This window comes from Eriocheir sinensis, chromosome 34, assembly GCF_024679095.1.
Source record: "Eriocheir sinensis breed Jianghai 21 chromosome 34, ASM2467909v1, whole genome shotgun sequence".
Lineage (NCBI taxonomy): Eukaryota > Metazoa > Arthropoda > Malacostraca > Decapoda > Varunidae > Eriocheir > Eriocheir sinensis.
Genome location: NC_066542.1, coordinates 941,144 through 959,481, shown reverse-complemented (window position 1 = coordinate 959,481; position 18,338 = coordinate 941,144). Strand labels below are relative to the sequence as shown.

The window sequence follows — 18,338 nt, the reverse complement described above, 5'->3', positions numbered from 1 at the left end:
CTTCCCGGGACTTCTGGCATCTAGCCAAAAAACATATCCAACTTCACTTCTTCATTTTTCCCTCCTCTCCTTCGTCCTGATGGCAGCACCGCCGTCTCATCTATCTCTCAGGCTGAACTCTTCTCTCAAACTTTCTCTAAAAACTCCACTCTGGACGATTCTGGACATATTCTTCCTACTCATCCCCCCTCTGACTCGTTTATGCCTATTATTAAGATTCTTACGAATGATGTTTTCTATGCCCTTTTTAGCCTCAATCATCAAAAGGCTTATGGACCTGATGGAGTGCCTAGTATTGTCCTTAAAAACTGTGCTTCCGTGCTGACACCGTGCCTGGTCAAACTCTTTCGACTCTGCCTGTTAACATCTACCTTTCCCTCCTCCTGGAAGTATGCCTTCATACAGCCTGTACCTAAGAAGAGTGACTGTTTCAATCCCTCAAACTACCGTCCTATAACTTTACCTTCTTGTCTATTTAAAGCTTTTGAATCAATCCTTAACCGGAAGATTCAAAAGCACCGTTCCACTTCTGATATATCTAATCGCAAGTATGGGTTCCGCAAGGGGCGTACTACTGGTGATCTCCTTGCCTTCCTAACTGACTCTTGGTCATCCTCTCTTAGTCGTTTCGGTGAAACCTTTGCTATTGCGCTGGACATATCAAAAGCCTTTGATAGGGTCTGGCATAAATCTTTGCTTTCCAAACTACCCTCCTACGGTTTATATCCCTCTCTCTGTACATTTATCTCCAGTTTCCTTTCTGACCGTTCTATTTCTGCTGTGGTAGACGGTCACTGGTCTTACCCTAAACCTATTAACAGTGGTGTACCGCAGGGCTTTGTCCTATATCCCACTCTCTTTCTGTTGTTCATTGATAATCTTCTCTCCAAAACGAACTGTCCTATCCATTCCTACGCCGATGACTCTACTCTGCATTACTCACCTTCTTTTATTAGAAGACCCACCCAACAGGAACTAAACAATTCCAGGCTAGAGGCTGCAGAACGCTTAGCCTCAGGCCTTACTATTATTTCCGATTGAGGCAAGAAGAACCTATCCATATCAAACCCTATGACATACCGTTTATCGCAAATATCTTTCAACCGAAGACTTGAATCAGCATGGGGCTTTGGCAAAGATTGTTTCACACAATCCGCTAATTTTTGACGCTATTCTGCAATGCCAGATGCGGTTAATTATGGCGTTTACTCTTGACTGTGATGGCAAAACCTGCGTGAGCCACTTACACATTCGAACAGGTGAGGCGTGACATATTTGTGACGTGTATCCACCACCTACCTCCACCCCTGTCTTCCCCTACTCCCATCCCTCCCTTTCCCTCCCTCCTGCCCTCCTCTTTCTCCCCCGCACTCTCTCCCCCCGCCATCTTTCTCCCCCATACCCCCCCCCCTCTCTCTCTCACTTGAGCTCTACACGAGATACGAGTCCATCCACACGTATGACTTGAATTAAATGGCAGATAAATAGAAATTATATGCCGTCTGCATCAGCATCAACAGTGATGACGAGGATGACCTGTTTGTCGATGGTGATGAATATTAAAGTAACATGTGGTCAGTTATTTACATTATTAATCCACCCATCATATACACGCTGTCTATTTTTGTATGCTATGGCTTTTTAACATATCTACATGAACCCATATGGTGCGGCAGTCTTTTCCTCACATTAGAATAAATTATTCATATATTTCTCCAATATCGTTTCAAGTTTTTACTCTTCTATAAATTCCCGCTTCAATTCCATCCTTATTCCATTCCGTCTCTTACGGAATTTCCTATAAATGATCAAGCGTCAGCTACGTACTTCGTCCCATCATACGCCCAACGTAATCTGTGGGAAAAAGTTGAAAAGTTTCGTTTAGTCGGCGCAACATCTGTGGTCATATGCCGGAGAGAGACAGGAGGGGAAGGAATTATAGGAATTATTTTTGTGTGCTATGACTTTTTAACTTATCCATATGAACCCATATCGTATGGCAGTCTTTTCCTAATATCAGAATAAAATATTCATATATTTCTCCAATTTCGTTTCACGTTTTTATCCTGGAATGAATTCCCGTTTCAATTCCACCCTTATTCCTTTCCGTCTCTTACGCGATTTCCTATAAATGATCAAGCGTCAGCTACGTGCTTCATCCCATCATACGCTCAACGTAACCTGTGGGAAGGAAGGTCATATACTCGTACAGCTTTCAATGGTTGTATAATTGCCAAATAAACCTCATACAGCACTTAAGCAACATCCAGTTACGCTAGAACAGGAATCAGGGTCGTGTGCATAAAACACCAGACCATACATAGCATATACTTTCTAGTTATCCGCCATTATAGACAAGTCATATGTGTGCAAAGCTTCACATCGCATGTTCACCGAGAGAGAGAGAGAGAGAGAGGGTATGGTGGAGAAAGATGGCGGGGGGAGAGAGTGCCGGGGAGTAGGAGGGCAGGAGGGAGGGAAAGGGAGGGATGGGAGTAGGGGAAGCCAGGGGTTAAGGTAGGTGGTGGATACACGTCACAAATATGTCACGCTTCACCTGTTCGAATGTGTAAGTGGCTCACGCAGGTTTTGCCATCACAGTCAAGAGTAAACGCCGTAATTAACCACATCTGGCAATGCAAAATAGCGGCAAAAATTAGCGGAGTGTGTGAAACAATGTGTGCCAAAGTCCCATGCTGATCCGAGTCTTCGTTTGAAAGATATTTGCGAAAAACGTTATGTCATAGGGTCTGATATGGATAGTAGTGTCCTTCAACGCCTCAAAAATACAGTTTCTCCACTTATCAACTCGACACAATCTTCCAAACACCTATCCCTTACTCTTTGACAAGACTCAACTATCACCTTCTTCAACACTAAACATCCTCGATATATCCTTAACTCAAAATCTCAACTGGAAACTTCATATCTCTTCTCTTACTAAATCAGCTTCCTCGAGGCTGGACGTTCTGTATCGTCTCCGCCAGTTCTTCTCCCCCGCACAGTTGCTATCCTTTTACAGGGGCCTTGTCCGCCCTCGTATGGAGTATGCATCTCACGTGTGTATGTGTATATGTAGGCTCCACTCACACAGCACTTCTGGACAGAGTGGAGTCTAGGGCTCGTCATCTCATCAGCTCCCCTCCTCTTACTGTAAGTCTTCTATTTCTTAAATTCCGCCGCCATGTTGCCTCTCTTTCTATCTTCTATCGATATGTTCATGCTGACTGCTCTTCTGAACTTGGTTACTTCATGCCACTCCTACTCTCGCGGCTCCGCTGCACTCGACTGTCCACTCAAGCCAATCCCTATACTGTCCAAACCCTTTATGCAAGAGTTAACCAGCATCTTCATTATTTCATCCCTAACACTGGTAAACTCTGGATCAGCCTCCCTTCGTCTGTATTTCCTCCTGCCTTTGACTTGAACTCTTTCAAGAGGAGTGTATTAGGACACCTCTCCTCCCGAAGTTGACCTCTCTTCTGGCCACTTATTACTTTTATGTTTGTAGGAACAGCGATTAGCGGGCCTTTTTTATACACCTTTTTTTGTTGCCCTTGAGCTGTTTTCTTAGCTGTAAATAATAATAATAATAATGATGATAATAATAATAATAATAATAATAATAATAATAATAATAATAATAATAATAATAAGACAACCTCATCTCAGTAAGGAAATGACTGCGTCTTTAATCGAGCCCCGGCATGACATATAGGTCAAAGGAAGACAGGTTGATTATACCACAACCAATAATCGAAATACAGCTGTGGCAGGGTGTGCCTCTCACATTTAACCTCCGTGTAGCGGAGATGGCAACGGGCGCAAAACCTATAGTTCATTCCTGGCTGGGATACAATCAACTTATCTTCCTTTGATCTATATGTCATGAAACATATGCCGGGGCTCGATTAAAGACGAAGTCATTTCCCTACCGATATGAGGTTAGGTGAAAGGCAGGGTGAGCCTCTCACTTTTAACCTCCGTGTAGCGGAGATGGCAGCGTGCCCCAAAGCTATGGTTCGATTCCTGGCTGGGGTATAATCAACCTGTCTTCCTTTGATCATCAATAATAATAATAATAATAATAATAATAATAATAATAATAATAATAATAATAATAATAATAATAATAATAATAATAATAATAATAATAATAATAATAATAATAATAATAATAATAATAATAATAATAATTGTAATAACAATGTCTATTAAAGGATTTTTATGGCATCTGCAGGCACCACATTAAGGTGACAAGCCAGGCGATGGCGCAATTACTTTGGCAACACAAGCAACACATTCGACTTGTTATAAAAATAAGTTCTGGCCGGCAGCTTCGGGTGAAAAAGTTCTAGTGTGTGTTTTCCTGCCAGACTCCAAGAGGAGCCTCCTGGACGTGCCGCCGCTGCTGGGGGCCCTGGTGGGGGTGGTTGCCGTGCTGCTCATCTTTCTCATCGCGGGCGTGGTCGTGGCAAGGCACATGAGACGCCAACAACCGCCCACGCACGTCCACACTGTCATAATAACGCCCACCGCCACCACCACCATCACCGTCCCTGACCCCGACACCTACGACCCTGACGTGGTGTCCTCTGTGCGCCATCCTGCCGACAGCTTGGATGTCTTGCCCCGCTCCGATCCCACACCGCAGGCCGCGGCTCCCGTCAGCCGGCCCACTGCGCAGGGTACCATGAGTGAGGGGGAGCAGGGGCAGGCTGTGGCAGGGAACCACGCCGGCAAGCTGGGGAACAAGCTCACGTCTTTCTCACGCGGATTCTGCCTCCACAGACAGGTGAGGCTGTGAGTGCTAGGACAGTTGTGTCTGTGGTGTTGTGGCTTTGAATTTGCTTCTCTGTGAAGTGAAAGGCTTAAACATTTAATATCAATCTAGTAGATGTAATTATAATAAGTGTCATTAATTGTTATTTATGTTACACCACAGACCAGTCCGTTTGGGGACAGTGAAGAGACGGGCGACTCGGACTCGGATTCCACCTTCACGGACTTAACCGCGGCGGGCCGCGAGGCCGCCGCCCTGCCGCTAGCATCCAGGAACTCCCTCCCTCGGGTAAAGAGGCGCATCCAGCAACTGTCATCCTCTCCACTTGACTTGCAGCTGCATGCGTATCATGTGTCCCAGGTGGTAACCACCCCCGGCGGCATGATTCAGCGTATCCCTTACCTCCACCGGAACCCGCGCCAGCCTCCACACACCTCCCCGGGGGACCTGCGACACCTGACGGCCTCGGCGGAAGAGTTACACCCCCTCATCTTCTCCAGAAACTTTAGGCAGCTGCTGACGGCATCGGATGTGGGAGAATTGTCTTATTCAGGAACAGAGCTGAGGCTACTTGCTGTCACAGGCACATGGCCGTTGGGCTCCTCATCAGGGGAGCTTAGACTTCCCCTGCAGTCTTCGGGGACTTTACGTTCGATAACCACAGAAGAGCTCCGCCTGATACCCTCATCGTCAGGGTCATCTCCGTGGGACTCGCAAGCCACGCCAATCTTCAGCAGGCTCTCCCCGGTCAACCATCGACAGCCGTGCACGGAGGGGACGCAGCTTCCATCACAGACACCCATATCACAACCACAACCGCACTCGCCCTGCGGCCACTTGCAGTCTCGATCACCTAGCACGCAGCCTATTCTTCAGGCTACATGCAAGGAACCCCAGCCACAGATCCGGTGCCAGGAGTCTAGGCTTTATCAGCCCTGCGTTGGCCATCAACCCCAGGAGTCCAGTGGGATTCCTTATCATCATGGATCTTGCCCCGTATCGCAGGCTGCGGGAGTGAATGCTAAGCCTCAGCCGCGACTTGGCTTTGTCGACTCTCACCTCCAGGCGGAGGGTTCGAGTGTGGCTCCCAGACCACCATGTCCAGAGCAAGGGCCTTCAACATTCATTGGCTGCCAGATCACGCGAACGCAGGCTATAATTTCTAAAGATCTCCAAGTATCTCTGAGGGAACTTCAGCCCCCATCCGCACCAAGCGGTGAGGTGGAGCCCCTGCCAGACACTATAGAGCTACAGCCGCCTCCGTCCTTCAGGGAGCCCGAGCAATCCTCTCAATTAGAAGTTGGCTCACTAACAGACACTGTTCGCCAGAGGAAGCCGGTAGGGAAGCCCGTTGTTTGTCCTTTGCCTCCTTCAATGAGCCACTTGTTGCAATATAAGTCACCTGATGCGTCGAGTGCAACGTCTAGTTCTGCTGTATTTGAAGGAAATTCTTTCCCGTGTCACCATATAAATAAAAAAATGGAACAATCACAACACATTTTGCATACCTTGTTTGTAGTACTTCTTCATAGGGTTGGATCAAATTTAAACGGCTAGTTGTGGTGTTAATGGTGAATGTAGGAAAAAATGGCACCGGAAAAAATGGCACAGGAATAAATGGCACCAGAAAAAATGGCGCAGGAAAAAATAGCACAGAAAGTATGACACATTTTTCAACATAGGAAAAAATGGCACACAGAAATATTTGCTTGTTATGGAATGATTTTCAGTAATTACATGTTTCGAATATTTTGCCATCCTCCTCTTCTCCTGTCCATCTTCTTCTTCTTCTTCTTCTTCTTCTTCTTCTTCTTCTCCTTCTTAGTTATACTGAACTTTTCAAATTTCACTTCCGGAATATAAATGTGTTTCTCTCTCTCTCTCTCTCTCTCTCTCTCTCTCTCTCTCTCTCTCTCTCTCTCTCTCTCTCTCTCTCTCTCTCTCTCTGTATTCATATGGTCAGTTGTTATCTAATTATTTACTTACATATTGTCAGTCGTTCTCTCTCTCTCATATTTAGCCTAGGTAGGTCTTTGGTTAGTTATTACACGAATCAAATGATTTACGATCATTATTCTGCTAGGTTGGTTGGTCACAGTCACCCAACAATATGGCGTGCGATCCAATGGATCCAAGCTGACCATGCTGTTGTAGCTACTCAGATGCTGCAAGAATCTCGTGGTGAGCCTCCCAAGAAACGCCAGAAAAGGGTCTACAAGAATCTACAGGCACGGATGAAGAACCTCTGCCTAGACCGCCGGGCTGGTCGTAAATCTGTTGAGGAGTTTCTACGGGGAACTGGCAATCTTAAGCAGTATAACAAAAATCTTAAATAAAAGTTTTTAAATGTAAAATTTTTTAAATGGAAATGTTTTGAAATGTAAAATTATTAAATGGAAAATGTAAAGAAATTAAATTTTAACACATTTTAGCTGATTCTACTGTGCCATTTTTTCATATGCTGAAAAATGTGGTATTTTTTCCTGTGCCATTTTTTCTGGTGGCATTTATTTCTTTGCCATTTTTTCAGGTGCCATTTTTTTCCGAGAACCGTTAAGAATGTCATCACGTTTACTTTTCATTCGAGTTAAGTTTGAGCAATCAAACTCTTCCGTATATGGGTTTTTTTTCCAATTCACGCATTGAGAGATGACCCCAGGAAAACATGACTTTTACAGTACTCCATCACTAGCCCCCTGACACGTATCGGCTCCGCGTCCCCCTCCTCACAGCTAATTACAAAAAAAACTTTGTCTTGCTATCATTCATAACCATGCCGTATTCCTGACAGAACTGTTGAAGAATCTTTTTTTTTTTATCATAGTGTGCCTAGCCGTTGAAAGTAACACAGTATCATCTATCAATACCATTATAATATGTAACCAACCTGAAAATCTGTCTGGGTTGCACTTTTCTTTCATTACTTTGATTAACTCGTTGACAAATATTACAAATATATATATATATATATATATATATATATATATATATATATATATATATATATATATATATATATATATATATATATATATATATATATATATATATATATAAAACATGACGTGGAGGAGCCCTGCCTGACACCCAATGCTGCCGTGACAAATGGTGTGCCCACAATACTCTCGGGCACACGGTACATGGACACTAGGGCCCCTAGCATTACCATCCCGCAACCCAACCTCTTCAATACAAAGAATAACTTTAGCAGTGGCACCATGTCATATGCCTTTGAGAAGTCAACAAAAGCTACAAATAATTTTATTTTCTTCCTCTTTGCCGTGTCAGTTAAAAGTCTCAGAGTGATTTTGTGCTCCAGACAGCCTGGGTGTTTCTGCGCTCCCGCCTGTTCCCGAAACGGTTCAAACCAACAAACTAGTCTCTCACACAACCAAGGAGACTATAGAACAGGAGAGGGAGACCGTGGGCGGGTGGTGGTGTATGTCGGTTGCAACAGATGGCGCAGGAGCAGCGTTGTTTACATCCAGGCGCCTTCCCCTTCCAGACACCCACCCCCAACCACCAGTACCCATCAGCAGTGTTGCTACATGGGATCAAGCAGCAAATGTTGCTACTTTTTTTCTTCAGTCTGGTTATTTCCCATTTTAAATAAAAAATATAGGGAGATAAATATTAAAATGAACAGTAGGAACTATATATATATTTACCAGGTAGATATAGCCTGACTGCATGTCATCAGTAATGCTATTATTGTACCGCAATTATATTACTTCCTCTGCATTTGTGGGAGGCTACCAGTGGTTAGATGTGTTTTATGTGTTTAACCTTTCTGCATACATACTGGAATGAACCAAGGTTGTAGCCCTACTGCCGTTCTTTAAAAACAATGTGATCATGTTTTCTTTCAAACTCAATGTTTTAGCACGCACGCTGACTTCCATCAGTAATGATTTACATTGAATCATTGGTCTGAAGATGGAAAAAGTGGGTGGATATAATTATCTCCGTCTAACTTATATTGTTTATTATACCGCTATTCGCAGCAATATCTTTCTCTGCTCCGATTGCAACGCTGCCTCGTTCAAATATCATAACAACTACGCGGCCGCCACGTTTACCAGCCGGAGCCTCAAATCATGTCCCTTTGTGGCAGGGTTGGAAAAAACCCGGGTTTTTTTAAAAAAAAACACAACCCACTGGGTTTTTTGGGGTTTTTTTTGGGTTATTTTGGGTTTTATTGGGTTATTTTGGGTTTTATTGTTTTTTTTATTATTCATATTTATATGTAAATCAGTTTAAATAAGCATTTAAAAAAGTAATCTAAAGTGAAATAAAAGGTTTGAAGTGTTATCTGAAGGCCAGACACTTGGTTGATACAAGTTGAACTTGTACTGTACTGGTACCGGTAACGGGTAAGTGGTAACTGGACAGGAACTGAACAGGTCAGGCTTGGCTACTGCTGACTCAGTAGCCTACTCCTCACTCCTCAGAGGCTCAGTGTTGTTTCCATTATACAGACAGAAGAGGAATCAGAGGACCACAGCAGTTAGCAAAAATGCCTGCTGATAGTGGGAGAAAAAAGGCAGCTGAGTGGAATGAAGTTGACATTTTAGAAAATGAAAAACAGAAAGCAGCCTGTAAATACTGCAGCCAAATAATTAGTGCAAAAATTGAAAGAGTGAGAACTCATATCCAAAAATGTCCCAAGAGGAGAGATCATTATAGGGAAAAGGCAGGTGAGTTACTGAAAATTGTGAGGATTTTGTTTCGTTTAATACTTGAAGCTTGCAATAGTAATGTGTGGTAAACTAATAATGTTACTGATTCACACTGTAATACAGTATCATTAATATTTTACTCAAGGCAATTTTGATGCACATGTGAAATGATTGTACATACTAGAATAAAAGATGGTGAGAGTAAAATGTTGTCAGAGAAAAAGGAAGTTTTGGAGAGATGGAAAGATTATTTTAGAGAGCTTATGACACCAGATGACACCAGGGAGAGCTTATGACACCAGATGACACTAGGCCCTAGGGAGGCACAGATCTCGTACTGGGGAATGGATAAACGATAAAGGGGGTGGTAAAGTAAAAGAACAGATAGATATATCAAGGAAAGAAATTAAAAGAGTGGTAGGTAAGACTAAGCTGAAATTAGGTAAAGCTCCAGGAGTTGATGGAATAAGAGCAAAAAAGTTAAAGCGAGGCATCATAGATAAGCTAAGATATAATATCATTAGGCTGTTTGTATGGTTCCAGGAACAAGTAAAGATGGGAGTGCAAGTAAGGGACTTGATTTACCAAGATCCCTAAACACTGAAAAAGGTTCTGAGGACGAGGATGACCTTGAATCTGTGGCATCAGGCAACTCAGGCTCAACCGGGTCAACCCACAAATCAGTAAAAAGACAAAGATCAATGGATGCCTTTGCAGTAAGGACAAGTGCAGATCAGAAAGCACGAACTGACATGCAAGTTGCTCGCTTCTTTTTTGGATCTAATCTGCCATTTCGTGTTGTGGAAAATAACGAGTTTTCAAAACTGGTGGAGCTTCTACGTCCGGGTTATCAACCACCAAATAGGAAAGCACTTGCAGGAGACCTACTGGATACAGTCCATGAAGAAGTTATTCAGTCCATGAAAGCTGAAATAACAGATGACCGGAGTACTTTAACCATAATGCAAGATGGGTGGAGCAATGTAAAAAATGATGCCATTATTGCTCACTGTGTACACAATGGCACGAAGGCTTATTTACTGAATATAACAGACCCAGGTTCAACAAAGAAGACAGCAGAATACTGCGCCGAGTTGACAGAAAAAGCTATTACTGAAGTCTCTGATCATTTTGATAAAGAAGTAAGTTGCCCCTCACCTTCACTATCAGTTACCATAGTGATTCATATTATTAATTTCGTGCTGCCAAACAGACAAGATAAAATAAAGTCTAAAGAACTATATAATTAAATAAAATCAAAGAACTTACAGCAAACTAGACATCAGCATTTCCTTCTTGCTATTATACTGCAATATTATATAATTTCATCTGAAATAGAATAATATAATATTTTTTTTCTTCTGTAGGTTTTTGCTGTGTGTACTGACAATGAAAACAAAATGGTAAAAATGAAGGAACTGCTAGAAAACAAGTACCCAAGGCTAATAACATATGGCTGCTCATCACATCATATGAATTTGCTGGAAAAAGTAGTTACCCCCAATTCAGTCCTGAAACATATAGTGGAAGTAAACAAATTTTTCAGGAATCACCACCAGCCTCATGTAAGTAAATTATTTATTTATTTGTTTTTATTATGGAATACTGTACCTGAAAATTGATATAAAGAGTTTTGGTTTACACGTGACTTTACTGACTGTTAAGATGTAACCTAACAAATTCAAATAAAGGAAGGCTTACGCTTTTCTATTTAACAGGGATGGTTGAAAGAGAAGGGGGGGAAAATGCCACAGCTACCAAATGAAACCCGTTGGAATTCCCAGGTTGACTGCGTTGAGTCCTATGTTGCAAACTACAATATCTATCTCGAAATAAGGGGGCAACAAGATCAGAGCTTCCCTGCAAACATTGGCCAGATTATTGACAATGTTGGCATATATCGGGAAGCTCAGCATCTCATGACCCAACTAAAGCACTTTGGAACTGCTCTAGACAAGGTATTGTATTAATACTAGCAATATTGATAATAACAGCACTGACAGTCTGCCAATAATCATAATATAATCAAATATCAATAAAATAAATACAGTACTGGTACTATTACATGATTAATTTGTGTTACTTTTTGTTTTTTACCCAGCTCCAAGCTGACAGCACAAGGCTAGCAGATGCTGTCCACATCTGGCTATCTTTGCTCAATAATTCTGACTTGCAGCATCATCATCAAAGTATCAAGGATAGGTTTGAGAAAGCCATGAAGCCTGTTCATTACTTGGCTTACATGACTGATCCTCGTTACTTAGGTAAGAAGTTGTAATTCTGCTGATTTAGTATTTCTGAAGAATTATTTGCAGAAAGCAATTTTTACAAAGTGAACCTGAAAGTAGAATGTTGCCAATGTCTTAATGCCACATGTCACAGTTTTAATTTGCTATATTTAAAATTACAGGAGAAAATCTAGGGACGGAAGCTGAAGAGCAAGCTGAGAAGTGGCTCACTGAAATCCACCCTGAATATGCAGTTGGATTGTGTGAATTTCAGCTCAAGGATACTCAAATTTTCCCAGGCAATATGTTTTCTGAATCTGTTTCATCCAGCCTTTCCTCAGATAAGTGGTGGCAAGTAATGAACATGAAACAGAACAAAAAAACAAGTGGGAAGAAATTGCCAGATGGATTTTGTTCATTTTTAGGGTCCATACATTCATGTCCAGCTAGTTCAGCTGCAATTGAAAGGTTGTTTTCCTCATTTGGACTAGTATGGAATAAAATGAGAAATAGATTGGGTAGTGAAAAAGCTGAAAAACTAGTGAAAATCTATAAATACCTGAACGTGAAAGGAGAACAAGATACAGAATGGTGAAGAGTACTGATGCTGATGTGAGTGATGCCTGATACTAAAAGATAATTAAGAAGAGTTCTTTTGTCATTAACTGAAGTTTCTCTTTAGTTTTTTCCCTAAATAATTGTAGGAAAGTGTTTATTCAAGGGAGAATATGAAAAGATTTCTTTAGTTCTGACTAAGGTGTGTGTTACTTCAATATTTTGTGAGGGAGAGAGGGTCATTAATTGAAGTTTGTTTATTTTTTCCCTAAATAACAGTAGGAAAAGTTTTTATTTAAAGCAGAATCTGGTAAGATTTCTTTAGTTCAGACTAGTGTGTGTGTGTGTTTCATTTTTCTTAAGTTCATTGAGAAAAGAAAATGAACAGTTACTGTAATGTGTGACACTGGATGACATTGAAGATGTAAGAATTAAAGAGTTTGGCCAGATTGAAATTCATTGTGTTGTTTCCTTATCCTTTATATCAAAGTAACAGCGAGAACATAAGCAAATGAGACCAGGAACTTAATCTCAAGATTAAAAGAAAACCCCTGTTTGATGTTATTTATAATTTCTTTTTTATGTTAAATGTATTTTTAAAAAACCCAAAAAAACCCACTTGGACCGGGTTTTTTTGAGTGGTTTATTTTGGGTTTTTTTGGGTGGGTTTTGTTGGGGGGGTTTTTTCAATGCCAACCCTGCTTTGTGGTGATAAAGAGGACACAGCCTGGTGTGACGCTACAGTTATTCCGGGAAGATGGCAGACAGGGTAAGTGATATATATATATATATATATATCTATATATATATATATATATATATATATATATATATATATATATATATATATATATATATATATAAATAATGATAATGTGGAAATTCTAATCATTTTCACACTGACTGCTGTTCTGAACTTGCTAACTGCATGCCTCCCCTCCTCCCGCGGCCCCGCTGGCCGCTGCACTTGATTTAAGCACATGAACATAGGGAGACTGCAAGAGGCCGAATGGCCTACACACGGCAGCTCCAGATTCCCCCCCACTACCACCTGTCAGCCTCGCCCACGTAGCTATTCAGTCTACTCTTAAAACAAGCTATCGTCCCTTCGCTCACTATGTGATTGCTGAGTCTATTCCATTCCCCCACCACCCTATTACTAAACCAATGCCTGCCCATGTCTCTCCTAAATCTATACTTTTCTAATTTAAGTCAATTACTGCATGTTCTATCCTGCTCTAGCTCATCCCTATACTGTCCAAACATCTAGTGCTAAAGTTAACCAGCATCTTCACTCTTCCATCCTTTACACTGATAAACTCTGGAACAGCCTTCCTTTGTCTGCGTTTCCTCCTGCCTATAACTTGACCTTCAAGACGAGTGTATCAAGACTCTATTTTTGTCTGTTTGGGAGCGGTGAGTAGCGGGGCATTTTTTCTAGTACGCTTTGTTGCCCTTGAACTGTCTCCTTTGTTTAAAGAAAATAATAATTAAATAAATAGAACTTGGCCGCCAATGCTTCCAACACATTTTGGTGCCATATCTACAAGTGGTTGGTGACTGTAAGTATCTCAGTAACCTGCATGCATCTATGCCATTCCTATCACGGTGCATGGAGCAAGCTTCACATAACACTCAGACAGAGACAGTTCAGTTATGGTTATATTTCAGACTCAGTTTATTGCTCAGTCTATTAGGTGCAGTGCTATTTATATTGTTAGTGGTAGTATTAGTACAGTTAATGTATTTATTTTCATTAATTTATCAATATTTATTTATTATATTATTAGTGTTTGAAAATTCTAATACTAGTATTAAGATAAACAAAAATATCAGAAATATATTTATACTCATTAATTATTATTACTTTTCTTATTATTAATTCCTTCAATGTCCTGGCACTTTGACATCTAGTGCTTTTCCGTCTAGCAGCCAAAATTGTGGTCTTTCTGAATGTGTATGTCCTAAGTCTTCATTGGTGTACCTAGCAATATAACATCAAAATCTGCATCTCTCTCCCCTCTCACCCAGTTGTCCCCGTACATCCTTTCAGTACCCAAAGAATTTCAATTTACCTCTTGTAATCACTTAACTAATGCAGTCAGCGAGTTTACAACTTCACATCATACCTCGTAACTCTTCCTTCAAGATCATAACATCACCTGGCCTCTTAATTCCCTGGTGCACCAACAAACCCACTTGGCAATCCTCATCTCTATATTTTACCGTGTGGACATACTCTTTCCTTCCATGCTCCACTGTCGTATGTTATTCCACATCTAACACAACCATATCCCAACAGATCCGAACACGTTTGGTATCATCCAAGAGAATATGGCAGCTGAAGAGGAGAGTCCAAGAAAGAGGCCAAGGGTGAAGCTGAATGAAGACATTTAGCCACCCCCTGAGGTACGTGGCAGCATCCAACCCTCTTGCTGAGCTGCAGAAGTGTGCTCCCCATTGCACTGCACCAGCTCCATGTACTGATTTCGGTATGAATACTTCATCTAGTGTTTGTTGATTATTGTGTTATTAATCCAATTATGACTTCATAAAATAGATTGTGCAAGTCACTTAACACATGCGCTGCACAACATCATTTTTAAGTTGTAGAATTCCTTCATATGGCTGCTGATTTGTTATCCTGAAATGATTGGATATTGATTGTCTTAACATTTTTTTGGTCCATGTTCACTGAACCATGTTACGGTATGTCTTTGGGTGCAGATCCAGGAAATATGTTTTGGGGGGACGTCAGACTTTTTGCGGGTGGAAGGAGCATTAGCATTACCGAATAGCCATTCTCGGCAGTCCTGGTCTTGAAAAACTGGTGGACTGACCTAAATCAATGGGTATAATGGCCTGGACTTTGTGCCAAAGCATTCCTGGGCGGCCAGTGTTCCTCTTCGGATCCGAATGAGACGCATGATCCCTCTGAGAAAAAGCATTGTTTTAGCCGCAGCGCGCTTTTGAGCTAGTTTTCCTGTATCAATCAGGATCATGGGGGGGGCCCGGACCCCCTGGGCCCCCCCTTGGATCCACTAATATAGCTATGTCTTATAATATATCTATCCTTTATAGTCTGATGGTGCATCCTTCTAGGTTGTCAAGTTTTAGTAGCTACTCATGAGAAGTATTCCACAATGATCATTGATTTCCAGATGCTTTGCACCAAAAAAAAAAGTGTCATTAAACCTGCTGCAAATAATAATCAGCTATAGTCAACCCTTGCTTTAAAGAACCAATATGGAGGAAGGGGGTGATGTTATATCCAAAAATCTTTTACATCTGAAGTATCCAACCTTTTTGTGTATAACAAACCTTGTTTGTTACATGAACTTAAAAGTTCACAATTTCCATGCATGATTCTTTTTTCCTTGTATTTGATGATTAATCCTAACATGTATTTCCATTATCAGTAGGTAATATATAGTAACAAGACAATAATACACATTATGACAATGTATATATTATAGCCCAATGAGTGCACGAGATTATTTACCTCATTAGTGACGCCAAGTCCGGGAGACCTTCCCTAAATTCTTTGCCTGAATATGTGACACCAAGTATAATAACTAATTTTAGTGACCATTTGCATCCATTTTTCACTTTGATTAAGAAATTGCCTCTCAACAGGGTGTGCACTTGATGGGATTGGAAGAAACTCGACTCGGCCATCAAGCTCACCACAATATAGTAAGGAACCTCTTGTTCTCAGTGATAATTTATCATCTTTAGTTACTATTCCGTGTTGCTTTAATCACAACTAATGTGTTGGAAACATTACAGCTTAATAACATACCTCACATCTCTGCATACAAATTGAGTTCAATATTTAACTGTTACACCAGTAGGCTACATATCTTTAAAAAAAAAAGGTATGTAAAAAGGTTGACATTTTGAATGAAATATTTAGACTCTTTATTATGTTTTTTTGGCTGTAGTACCGTTACGATTAGTCGAGTGATCAGCACATGGTTCTTATGTTCTTGATAGCATAGGTTCAAATTTTCCCATATGCTGGCATTTGATAGTAACAGTAGTGTCCACAGATACCTGCCTGTTTCTTGTTTATCCTGTTCCACTTTAAACCATGACTGGCCAATCTTTGAAGAGGTAGCATAACCTTGAAGTGCCACTAACAAACCTTTGTCCATTCTTCTGATGTGATCCTTTTTTTTTCCCCCACCCGCCTATAGCGCCGGTAGGCTTTCTTCAGGGTCGGCCCAAGCCCGTCATGGTGCAGGCAATTTTTCTTATAGTGGCGCCATTTATTATTGGCTCATGCTGCCGCCCGGAACTCATTCTTGATTCACTTGGATGGTTTAGCAGGGCTTAGGTATGACTAACATCTGAGAAACAGGGAATTTTTAGACTTTTAGTGTGGCTACACATTGACAAATGTTTCAGTATGGACTGATCATCAAAGATATATATGGAAAATGGGTGCTTGTAGATCTTGACATTATATCTGTCAAGAGTCTCCAGTTGTATCCTCTCCCCCATCTCTCCTGAAAGTATTACTCTTGTCAGGCAATCTAAGTGAAGCCTTCCATCGAAGCTGGCGTGCAGACATAATATCAATGCTTAGATTCACTGTCCTTATAGCACTGAAAATAATGCAATTACATGCACATATTTTATTATTTAGAATTTTGATTAATTGTGATAAAATATTTTTGCATGTATTTTCAGACATGGAAAGTGAAAATTGCTGCACAAAACAGTCTGTCGTCTGCGTCGGGAGGCAAGGCATCTCAAAGCCCAGGCTGTTACAACTCCTGGGCAGTTTTTGCCCAGAGCCAGCAATTTTTTAGATCCAATAGGGGTGGATTTTTTCTAAGGTCAGGTTCAACATGCTGCAAGATGCCAAGATCTAAGCTTAGTAGGAGATATGGGTTAAAAGAGAGGAGGTTTGCTCTGGCCTTATGCTATCAAAGTCCAAATGCTAATAGATTTCTAAGCACAGTATTTCAATTGCCTTCAGTTTCAACACTTCACTCATGACTCAGGGGTATTTCAGTAAATGTTGGCTGGAGCAAACAGACTCTGACAGCCTTGCAGCAAAGAGCACAGGCTTTGTCAAAAGAAGAGATACTTCGTGGGATTTGCCATTATTTAGTATTACTCTTGTTACGCCAAGAAATTTTTTCCATATACTTTGCCAAATATTGCAAGTAATGCACCATTGCTGGTCTTGCCTATTATAAATCTGATCTTGTTCAATTAACAAGCTTTGGGTGTCTGCCACTTTCCAGTTGTAATGCAAGGAATCATTTATCTCCCATGCCGGATATCACATGTAATGCACCATTGTTGGTTTTGCCTGTTATAAATCAGATCTTGTTCAGTTAACAAGCTTTAGGTGTCTGCCACTTTCCAGTTGTAATGCAAGGAATCCCCTGCCAGATATCGCATGTAATGCACCATTGTTGGTTTTGCCTGTTATAAATCAGATCTTGTTCAGCTCACAAGCTTTGAATATCTGCCATTGTTTATTTCAGGTGTAATGATTGGAAGCATTTGTTCTCCGCCCTACCCTACAGTATGCAATGCTTCATTGTGGATTTTGCCTGTTATGTTTAATCTTGTTCAAGTAACAAGCTTTTGGTGTCTGTCTTACCTAATAATCTGCTGCAGTGACACTTGTCTTGGTTTCATGATGTGAAATACAGCATGTACTTTCATCACACTAAGTGTCTATCAACACGTGTCTGGCATCATTAATGTGGCTTCCAGGAGTAATCTTGTTTGTATTACAGCATGCAATGGTTTTTTCTGCTTTATATGATATACATAATCACATAGGTATGATTTTTTTTTTTATTACAAAATGTAATGGCAGTTGATAATCTTGACTAAAGCCTCATAAACCTTGTGAAAAGTAATGCTTTTTTTTGGGGGGGGAGGGGTGGACAGAGAGTGGTTTGTTTGGTTGGCCAGTTCAAGGAGTTTCATATCAAATGAGTTTATTACATCCAACTTTAATGTGTGCTTCCTGCAATAAATGCTACATGTTTACTGATGTAGCCTATGAAATACATATCACTCTTTGCCTTGTGATTTGGTGTGTCACATACTGCAGCATAACTT

General features: G+C 41.0%; 1 protein-coding gene across 1 annotated transcript in view; it reads left to right on the top strand.

The window, feature by feature from the left end:
- The window catches only part of LOC127006883 (uncharacterized), a 97,284-nt gene extending 90,698 nt beyond the window's left edge, over positions 1–6,586 (top strand). The window contains exons 9-10 of the mRNA XM_050877216.1: positions 4,377–4,795; positions 4,946–6,586. Coding sequence (XP_050733173.1) covers positions 4,377–4,795; positions 4,946–6,340 — 1,814 coding nt within the window. The 3' untranslated portion in view covers positions 6,341–6,586. The remainder of the gene's footprint in view (positions 1–4,376; positions 4,796–4,945) is intronic.
- The last annotated feature ends 11,752 nt before the right edge of the window (positions 6,587–18,338 follow it).